Below are 11132 nucleotides of genomic sequence, written 5' to 3'. Positions count from 1 at the left end.
ACTAATACAATTCTTATTATATCAATTAAATAAAAATAACTTTCTTACATTTATCAATAATTTTTAGTTTATACTATCCTAATTATTTTAACATTCAATCTGTATAGACTATCAATGTCCCAATTTTTAGTTTCCCATTAATGTTTAAATTTAACATTTAATATTTATAATTTCCCAGTTTTAAATCACCAGAGTTCCCTTTATCCCAATTCATCACCAAATTAATGTTCAGGATACACATCTTAACTATTTGAATAAATTCTATTTCTCACCATCTTACATCAACTAATTAATAATACAGTATAACATTCTTATTTTCTATTAATTTCCAAATGTCTTAAATTTAGTAACCAAAATTTATCTTATTTCAACATTAAATATGCCCTCTCTTTTTCTCTTGGTGTCTACTATCTCATATTTAAGCTAGTAATTTTTATTATAGCAGCTAAGTAAAAACATATTTATTACATTTATCAATAGATTTTAGCTTATATATATCTTAATTACTTTTACATTCAACCTTTATAAATCAATATTCAAATTTAACTTTTAGTATTTATACTTCCAAGTTTTAAATGACCAAAGTTTTCTTTATCTCAGCTCATAACAAAATCTAGTATTCAAAGTACACACCTTGTCTATTTGAGTATGTTCAATTTTAATTCTCACTAATAAGTCAAAACCTCAATTTTCTTCAGCCTTATTCTAGCTTTCTTTCTTTGCCAACTCGCCTTCCATGTCTGTGCTTTTAAGTCATCAAATAGATCACCCTGTATTATTATATATATTGTGTGAAGTAGAAAAGGCCATCTGGTCACCATTTTTTTGGAAGGACTAACAAACCATCTCTCTATTTTTCCATCTCAATGTAGATGTCCTGAAATGTTTATCTTCCCTTCAGTCTCTTCTTCTTCTTGATCCTCAGGTTTCTTCTGGTTTATATAGAAAGTCTTTTCCCTTTTCCATGTTGTCAGTCTCTTTTCTGGGTTTTCCATTAATTGTGTTTGTTGGTCAACTGAATTTTCTATCATAGTATTTAATTGTTCCATTTCTTCTATTACATTCTGTGTAGTTAATTATTTAGTTGTAATCAAAGTTTGGGTTTGTATATCTAGGCTGACATCTTGTTCTTTTCTGTAGCTTCTTATTTCATCAGTAGCTTTAAGAATAGTTTCATAAATTGCTTTCAACATAAAGAGAATCTGTTCCTGATCTTCATTCATGTTCTCTTAGTAGAATGCTAAGTTAAAAGCTTTACAATCAGAGAATGAAAATAATTTTGTCACTGAGTATAGAACTCAGCTGGACTTCTCACAGCTGATATATCTCAAGGTTGCAGTCTTGTCTATAGTCTGGGCTTCAAACCAAGTCTCTTTTAGATAATAACAAATTGTAATATCAGATTTAGCCACAAGATGTCACCCATACCATTTAGGGTTTTTTTTTTAAAGTCCAAAATTTTTATAATCCTTTGTCCAGCTTTACTTCTTTTTGTAGTAAAAACCTAAATCTTCAATAAGAATAAGAAATCTTTTAGTCCAAAAATTTTAGAAAGATAAAGATCCAGTCAGAATCAGATTATTTTTGCAACATTTTAAACTCCCCTGGATAGTCAGTCGCCGCTGTTTTTAGAGGGTGGGATAGAATCTCCCTTCCCTCTCTCACAGGGGGAAAAATACCCAAAGTTCTTTCTTGTTACACTATTGCTGTGTGAATTTATTTCTGGAGGCAATTTAAGGAGCTGATTATCACTTTTAAAGCCCTAGATAGTCAGAACCAGATTGTATGAAGGACTGCCTCTTTATGGGTATTTCTACCTGTCCAACTAAATTCATATTGAGTTTTTGCAGAAAATAATGGCGGAGAGGGAAGAGTATATTAATTGTTTGTTAACAGTGTTTGGTTAGGCAATAATAGAGCACTTTGGACCAGCAGAGCAGTAATCTTTGCTCAGTTTTGGCTCTTACATAGTTCATTATGTCTATATTTAAGCTCCTGATTAGATATTGAGTTTGTTGTTTCTGTTTAAGCATAACACTTTTAGAGATATTTTGTGTGTGTGTGTGTGTGTGTGTGTGTGTGTGCTGAAGATATTATGGAAATTGAAGTCTAAACCTATGTAGAATGACTAGGGTGACCCACCAATGAGATCCATAGAAGCCTTCCTCTCAGAATAACAGAGTTGGAGGGGACCTTGGAGGTCTTCTAGTCCAACCTTTGTTGCTCTTCTCTGCACTCTTTCTAGAGTCTCAACATCTTTTTTACATCATGGCGAGCAGCAGATACTGCTCAGTAGACACTAAACTGTCAGTCTCATGTGTAGGGCAAGCGATCTTTTTTGGATAAACCAAGACACAACTAAACATTTAAGAATTAAAACTGAGTTGTTACTGGATAACTCTGGTCTGAAAATACATAGCCACAGGTAAAGCATGAGTGTCTCTGTGAATATAAAAATAAATTGGACAAATTTAAATACAGAGGACATTACTTTCAATGGGCTCAAGTAAAATAACAATTTTCATCCTGACCCATGTTTCTGGACTTAACTGGTGAGGAGAAACCTCCATGCATTCCCAGTTCATATCTTTAAAGAATTAAATGGGAGATATACTCAGAAAATTCTAATATATGTTCAAAGTATCTTACTAACTACAGTTTAATTATTACCAAGGATGACTGTGAGATACTTGTCTACATTTCTAACATTAAGGAGTCCATTCTTACAGGTAATCTTCACTTTCAGCTAGGTTTTAAGAGTTTAATTCTTCTGTTCCTTTTGGAGCTTTTCAGTTGGCAGACATTGTCTCTGATCAAATTGTGTTGCAAACGTTCCATTAGAGTCTCTAAAGAACTTGCCTGTTAAAAAGAAAATGGGTTGGATGGTTCCTATTTCAATACTGTTCCTATCTATACTTATGATTATGCTCCTTTTGAGAATGGGCAACCCCTGGAAGAAGAGCTCTGAAGATTTTCCACCAGGACCCAGGCCTTTGCCTGTTGTTGGAAACCTCCACATCATGGATCTGAAGAAACCTTACCAGACAATGTTAGAGGTAACATTTTTTTTATCCTTTCTGTTGCAGGGAAAAATTGCAGTATTCTGTGACTTTTGTAAGCCAGGGAAATTAAAGCTTGCTCTGACTAAAGAGAAATGCTCTTATTAAATCAAACAGTTCATTCATTCCCGACAAATAAAAGAATGTTCTATTTATTCTGTTTTTTAAAATCTAAGCCCTGAATCTAGGTAGATCAACACAATATATTACTATAGAAAGACAAAATGGATAGTTTTGAGATGAGGGCTTTGAAATATGTGTGACCATGTTCAGTTTAAAATAACTCCAACTTATTTTTATCCCCACTCCCAAAACAAATAAAAACTTGGTATAGTTTTCAGTAAACAACTACATATATCCATATAAAGATGTTTATTACTGGTAAATTGCAACAAAAATTCATTTCCTTGAGAAAGGTATACAAAAATTGATCGCACCAAAAATATATTTCGACAAGGAACAACTTTAAGATTGGTTAATTGAGGGAAACCCAAATGGATCCATTTATTTAATGTTCAGAGGATTCAAAAAGTTTCATGAATGAAAGCAAGTGATCAGATCCCTTCTGAAAAAGATGGGTGGGTCACAAAAGGGAGCAATGCCCATGCTCACTAAAATCCAGTCACAACATTTGAAACTCACCCAATACCTAACCCCCCCAGTCCTCTCTTCTCTATCCTTGGCTTTCCAATACTCTCTCTATCAGGGGTCCCCAACCCCCGGCCCACGGCCCACTACTGGGCTATGGCCCATTCTGAACCGTTGGGCAAGCATGTTCACACTCAGCTCATTTGTGCAAGTGGCAGGTGCTTACACTTACACATGAAGCTCCATTTGCATGAGTGATATGTGCTCTCGCACAAAGCTCCATTTTCAGGAGCTCACACATAAGCCTGCAACTCACATGGAACCATTCCTTCTCCCTCCCCACCAGTCCACTAAGCCAGAGCGCTTGGAGACCACTGCTCATAACCTCCTCCCTCCATCTTTTTCTGCCCCAGATTCTAATGTAGAATCTGCAGCAAAGTTTTACTACTTGGTCTGTACATTTCATAAATGGTCTTTTTTCTAAAGTAAATATTTTTTATTATTGTGGATGTGTATTTCAATCTGCAAAATGTACATATTCTCATTGAGATTTATAAAGGGTCACTTTTTTGACCATAGCTATCTCTCTTCCTTTCTTTTTTCCAGCTATCCAAACAGTATGGACCTGTGTTCAAAATCCAACTGGGAGCCCAGAAAATAGTGGTGCTAACGGGATATGAGACCATAAAGGAAGCTCTGGTAAATAAGGCTGATGTGTTTGCTGAGAGGGCCCGCGTCCCCATATTTGAGGAGTTTTCAAGGGGTTTTGGTGAGGACCTTCATTCCATGTCAATACAATTGGGAAACATATAACTGTACCATGGAGCATTTGTAACAAAGTTATCACAGGAGCAGTACAAATTAGATATGACTGAAACTAGTTTTTAATTTAGAAATAACTCAGCTTGTTCCAAAATAATAAGTGAAAGAGGTATAAGGGAACACAGGGAAAAATGAAAGTATTTTTTTTAAAAAAAAAAAATAACTGTGGATAGCAACTGAAAAAGGAAAAACCATGTCAGAAACTAAATGTAGGGAGCAACTACAGAAAAACAGTATAGTATAGCTCTTGCTAAGATTTAGTGCTATCCATTAGATAATTGTATATTCTGGAATAAATAATACCACACGGTGATTTTTTAAAAAGATGATGTATTTCTTTGCTTTCTTTAAAAAGTCACTAGCCAGTTCTCTGCATAGGGATGGTCTTTGTAATTATTCTGTTAATTGAGACTATAGATATCTTTCTCAAATTCTTCCTCTAATGATTATCAAAATATTTTGGGGTAGAATTACTTGGCTCTCTAACATGCATGGCTTAGATCAGTGTTTCCAAACATACCAACTTTAAGACATGTGGATTTCAACTTACAGAATTGGCTGGAGAATTCTGGGAGTTGAAGTACAAACATTTTTAAGATAGCAAAATTAGAAAACTTAACTGAATGTTTAAGAAATGTTCCTTGGGTTGGAAGAGCCAACTGGATGACCTGTAGAGAGTACCTCTCTTCACAATCAGTTGAAATTTTGAATACTCTGGTTTTTCAGGAGTAGCTTTTTCCCATGGTGAGAATTGGAGAGTGATGAGGCGATTTATGTTAACCACATTACGGGACTATGGGATGGGTAAGAGGTCTATGGAAAGCAGAATAGCTGAAGAATGCAGTTTTCTGGTAAAGAAGTTTAATTCATACAAAGGTGAGTTTGTGTTTCTTCTTGGGCTAAAGAGGTTATCAATCATATGTTATCTTGAAGGGGTTGAGGTTTCTTCATGACCTATTCCAGACTTGCAGAACTGTTGTTCTTTTTAAACAGATTTATTGAAGGGCTTTTACAATGCTAAAAGGTAATAAAAACTCAAATCAGAAAAAAACTATAAAATAGAAGAAACACAAAGTGCAAATAGGAGCGAGAAAAGGATGAATGAGAGAGAGAGAAGAATTTAAAAAAAAGAAAAGAGAGAGAAAAAATATTATTTAAAAAGACTCAAGATCTTTCTTGCAACAAGTACAGGAAAATTAATAGTGTCCCTTTCTCTATGAGATTATGTAATGTTCACCTCTTCCCATATTGAAATGTTGACGAAATTCCATATTTGATATCTAGGAAAACCATTTGAATTCAGAGGAATAGTGACTACAGCTGTTGCGAATATCATAGTATCCGTTTTACTTGGGAAGCGATATGACTATGAAGATCCAAGATTTATTAAATTATTGAGCTTGGCAACAGAAAATGCCAGACTTTTGGGAAGCCCCTCAGTGCAGGTAATGATTATCCATCTGAAAAGCATTAAAAGCTCATTTAATGTGTAGGCAAGGCAGTGTGCAAGGTGGGATTCATTGCAAAATCCAGAATCTAATGTCTAACATTGAAAAACTTTGTAATAATTCAAAATATATATATTTAAAAGTGACACAATATTTCCATCATTCTTTCACTTGAATGTACAAGTATGTATGGAAGTATGTCATATTTATATCCTATATCAAACATTTCTTGCAACGGGAACTTGATGAAATTATGGTTCCATTTTCCAGTCAATTTACAGAAGAGGCATAAGAAAGGCTAGAATCAATTTCAAATGTGTTTCAATCACTAAGAACAAATTGATGAGAATTATATGTGTTAACGAGAGCAACACAATATTAACTAGAGCTGTCTATGGCAGGACCTCCAAAATTCCCCACCAAATTTGTGGTGGAAATACTGCATATTGTAAGCCCTATGTTTAAGGAAACCAATAGGAAGTCCATCTCTGAATTGTAGTTGCTCTATATTATTATGTGTTTATATATAAACATATATCATTTGTAAAGTCTACCCACAATGATGTTCTAGGTATGTGACTTCTTTTATTTTGTATTTTTCAGTTGTGTAACATGTTTCCCATGCTTGGCTTCCTTTTTGGTGCTCATAAAAAAGCCCTGATGAACAGAAGAGAATTGAATGCTTTTGTCACTGAAAACTTCATTCAATGTCTCAATAATCTGGATGAAAATGACACAAGAAACTTTATTGATTCTTATCTTGTACAACAGCGTCAGGTAATATAATGTGCAGAAATGGCAGCCTGAAGTTTTCCATCAAAAAGCAAACCTAGCAAATTTGCAATGGTCTTCAAATATTGAGCAACCATTTATTTTGTCTGGTCTTCAGTACTCTAATTTTGAAAGGTTTTTTGTATTATACTCACTAACCGCCATTTAAGGAACATTATATTTATTTATGATGAAGTAGCTGTTTTGATTCTTAGATAATTTGAACAAAAGAAGAGATAGCTTCATATAAAAAGAGTATTATTGGGGTAGTTAAGTCAATTGCATAGAAAGTAATATACTGTATTTCAGGCAAAAACACATTCAAAGACTTATAATAACAGCTACACGTTTTCAAAGGGTTTTTCTTAAAACAAACTGATTTAAAACACAATAAATAAATTGTGAATATATTAAACATTGGCCAGATTTAGATTAATCTAACATCAGGTCTTTGTACATGGCATTTCATTTTTTTTAACTTTAGGAAAGGAAGATCCGGAACAATGGGTATTTCAACCATAAAAATCTAGAAGAATCCGTGACAAATCTATTCATTGCTGGTGTGGAAACAGTTTCAACCACTCTATTTTGGGCCCTTACTCTAATGATGAAGTACCCTTTAATTCAGAGTAAGTGCTTTACAATTTGACAGTTTCCATTACTTTAGTATCTTGATTTCAGGTATGCAGTGTTAGATGTGGAGTAACTAAGGTAAGTGACAGTGACTTTGGATAATACCTGAGTGAAAGAGGGGAGAAAAGGCAAGAAATTCCATTTCCAGTTTTGTGTACTGACTTGAATCATGCAGAAACACAAATGAAACACCTGCCTTAAAGCAATTTGTTTTTTTCCATCCCTCTCTATGCTCCAGAGCATGTTTTGGAAGCCAAATCCAAAGCACAGTGTAGCTCTAGAATTTAATGAGTACATGCTATTAGTTACTGAACAACTATGATGATGCAAGATGTTGGAGTCTATTATATTACTTACAATATGCAAAACCCAGTAAGACCAACAGAGGCTCCAGGCAGGGCACAATAAAGTCATATCCACACAAACACAAACCAGAATTATTAAAATCCCCATGAAACAATAACTATTCTCATAGGTTCCCAATGGCTTAATCTACCTTAGAATCTCAATGCCTGCTGAAACAGGACTGCTTTTCTCCTGGCCAGCTCAGACTCGGAAGATGAAGAGGAGTTACAGGAGGATCACAGCCTGAGGGGATTCAGCAACCCTTTTTCTGTTTGAAAACCTTTTTAGTAATGAAATAAGATTTATCTTTGTTTCTGTGATTTCCACAGGCTGGGTTAGGACAGCTTTGGCTATTGTATGAAGTGTCAGTAGGGTAGGCGGCATTTGTAGCTCCAAAGGAGATTCTTCCATACTGAGTGGGGTCTGCCACTCAGAAAGCCTGCTACCTGGTTCACCCTCCAGGCACCTATTCAAGAGGGGAACCAGCAACAGAATGTCTTTCAGAAACAAACTGGATGGTCAGGTTGAATTCTGGCATGGTGTTGTCTGATCTATCACAGGTTTTTTTTTCTTTTTATGACCTCTAATCCACGGGCCGGATGTATCACCAGGAAACCACACCCACCCCATTGCTGGTAATGGGGAAAAAGCTCCGATACGTCATGTGATGTCATATGTTTGTCATGTCTGCTCTAGTCCCTTGTTTCAGGGTAGGGTCAGTTGAACTGAATGGAGTGTTTACTGGCTGGCTGCCCTTCCTGATGCCTACAAAGAGTTCTCAGCAGATATTTTCTCTTTGCACCCTGATAAACATTTTTCACTGCCTAGGATTGAATTCTCAACCTATGAGAGTGGGAAGCATTGTAGGCCACCGCATTGCTCAGTCTGATATATCACAGTATTATGTGTAAAAAACACAGGGATCATATATACATTTAAAGCTCCTGTCTTATTTTTCCCTGCATATATCTTCTTTAATTTGAACTAGTGAATGCACTATTCCTCCTCAATTTCCAAAGAAAATTTGGATTTCCTACCATCACAATTTTGTATTCCCAAGAGTTAACACCATATCCAACACACTGAGTTTATGTTACTGGATATTATTGTTTTTTATCTCAGAAAAGGTCCAAGACGAAATAATAAATGTTGTTGGATATGCTCAGCTAAGAGCCGAACACCGAACAAAAATGCCATACACAGATGCTGTAGTCCATGAAATTCAACGATATGCCGATGTCGTTCCCTTAAACTTGCCACATGAAACTACAGTGGATGTTAACTTTAAGGGCTACTTCATTCCAAAGGTGATTGTATCTGTATTGTTCATTTTCAAATCTAAGTTTGTTACATTCAGTCCATTAATTACAGTACAACAAATAGGAATGCAAGTTATTCTTAAGAATAATTAAGTGACGATGTTTCTCATACATTCTGATAGAATACTTTATTTATTGACCCTTTTTGTTTTGCCATCTACATGTAACACATGAGAATCTGCTGTGTAAGGACTCCTTTATCCATGGAGAATAAGGACAGGAATAAAGACTATGAAGTCTTAATGTTTCCTTGGATTAAGGAGCTTTCTATTGCATATGGAGAAGAACTATGGAGCTCAGTGCTGTTTATTATCAATTAAACATCTGAAGGGGTTTTTTTTTTTTTTTGCTTGCAGTGCAGCAGAAACGCCTTTCATAAGTTCATTTTATGGTTGCAAACAGAAACAAAAGCACAATGTACTTCAACAATTCAAAAAAACTCTCTATACAATCCAGAGTAGGTGATTGGGCAGATTAGTGCCCTGTGTACCATACTGGAGATTTTAGGATTATACAATAACCTGGTGCATTATATACCATCTTGATTTTTAAATCACCTATTGCTTTCTCTTTATAGGGTATCCAAGTCATTCCATTGCTAACTTCTGTGCTCCACGATGAATCTCAGTGGGAGAGACCTCACGACTTCTACCCTGAACATTTTCTCAACACTGAAGGAAAATTTGTAAAAAGAGATGCATTCATGCCTTTCTCTGCAGGTAGTAGCTTATTTTAAATGATATTAAAATGATATTCAGCTTTTCTCCTTGATTAAAATCTCCCAAAATGGCTAGTAGAAGTAAAAGTTAATTGTCAATAGTTTTTTACCTGTTATTCTTGTCCAGGTTGATGCTAAGTTAGAAGGAAGTTGATAATAGTTTATTAATTATTGATAATGATAATAATAACAATGATTTATTAAATTTATATGCTCACAGTTTAGAAAGAAATATAGCCACAGGGATTAATTTGTCCATCTGTACATATGAACATCTCTACTTTCAGTTTTATTGGCAGGGCAGTTTTTTTTTTAAATAAATCATGACTCTGGGAAACAGAAATATTTATTCCTTCTATTTCAGCACTGTAATGGGATTCATGATATATTTCAGTTTTGCAGACCACTTATAGGATTATTTTTAATGGCTATATATCAGTCTTTCAGAATTTGCACTATTCTTCGATATCATAAGTCATTATGATATTGCTACATTCTAACCTCTCTTCTTAGGTTGGATTTGTTATTCTGAATTTTACCATGAACTCTGAGACTAATATGTCATGAGAAGGTGAAATAAAACACTATTAACAAAACTAATAAATCCAAATCTTCTTTTCTTTATTCCTTGTTACAGGTCGGAGAGTATGTCCAGGTGAGACCCTTGCCAAAACAGAGATATTCATGTTCTTTACTAGTCTTCTGCAGAGATTCACCTTCCAGCCAGCTCCTGGACTATCAAAAGAAGACCTGGACATGACCCGTGCAGTTGGGTTTACAACACCTCCAAAGACTTACATGTTATGTGCTGTACCATGTTTCTAAAAACTAGGGATATTCAGAGACTCATGAGTCTCAATTGCTCAGCTATGCCTGTCTTTCTTGGAGCCTTTTTTTTCTTGCAACATCTGGTTTTTGGATATGGTCTTTTGGTGGCATATATATATATATATATATATATATATATATATATATATATATATATAATATACATATACACACATATATATATACACACAAACCTTTTCTTAAATGTTAAAAGTACCACATATCATTTTGCTGAGTCCCATAAGATCAGTAGTTAACAAGGATACATCAAAATTGGTAGTGGCAAACATCAAAATTTATTTTTTTAATCAGGAGGTATGAGCATCAATTTCCAAGAAAAAAGCCAGTTCCCAAATGAGCAATACTGTCAGTAGTAGACAAAGGATACATCAACATTGGCCGTTAGTTTTTGTATCGGTCACTACATAGGAACAATTAACAAACTGCCCTTTGTCAAGCCCTGCAGTAGTGTTCTCTAGGGGTTGATAAGATGTCTTTTCCAGCCGGAGCTCATGCAGAATTTGTAGGTAGCAGGCTCTTATCATCAAGGAGGGGCTTCCAGGAACGAAATAACCAGTCACGATTGTCAATGCTATGATGA

General features: G+C 34.9%; 1 protein-coding gene across 1 annotated transcript; it reads left to right on the top strand.

The window, feature by feature from the left end:
* The first annotated feature begins 2753 nt into the window (after positions 1 to 2753).
* Positions 2754 to 10587, top strand: LOC120300389 (cytochrome P450 2K6-like). The gene is made up of 9 exons (XM_039326339.1): positions 2754 to 3056; positions 4254 to 4416; positions 5196 to 5345; positions 5754 to 5914; positions 6521 to 6694; positions 7173 to 7317; positions 8789 to 8973; positions 9563 to 9704; positions 10341 to 10587. The coding sequence occupies exons 1-9, from the start codon at positions 2874 to 2876 to the stop codon at positions 10526 to 10528; spliced, it is 1491 nt and encodes a 496-aa protein (XP_039182273.1). The 5' UTR covers positions 2754 to 2873; the 3' UTR covers positions 10529 to 10587.
* Positions 10588 to 11132: the final 545 nt, after the last annotated feature.

The sequence above is a fragment of the Crotalus tigris genome, unplaced genomic scaffold (genome assembly GCF_016545835.1).
Source record: "Crotalus tigris isolate CLP2741 ecotype Arizona unplaced genomic scaffold, ASM1654583v1 scf7180000024340.7048381, whole genome shotgun sequence".
Taxonomy (NCBI): Eukaryota; Metazoa; Chordata; class Lepidosauria; order Squamata; family Viperidae; genus Crotalus; species Crotalus tigris.
Note: the sequence above shows the minus strand (reverse complement) of the source record. Positions and strands in the feature narration are given on the sequence as shown.

Excerpts from the sequence above, each read along its gene's own strand:
- LOC120300389 (XM_039326339.1), top strand. The coding sequence starts at position 2,874 with ATGGGTTGGATGGTTCCTATTTCAATACTGTTCCTATCTATACTTATG. Across the intron at positions 8,974-9,562 it reads AGGGCTACTTCATTCCAAAG|GGTATCCAAGTCATTCCATT; the intron begins GTGATTGTATCT and ends TTCTCTTTATAG. Across the intron at positions 9,705-10,340 it reads ATTCATGCCTTTCTCTGCAG|GTCGGAGAGTATGTCCAGGT; the intron begins GTAGTAGCTTAT and ends TCCTTGTTACAG.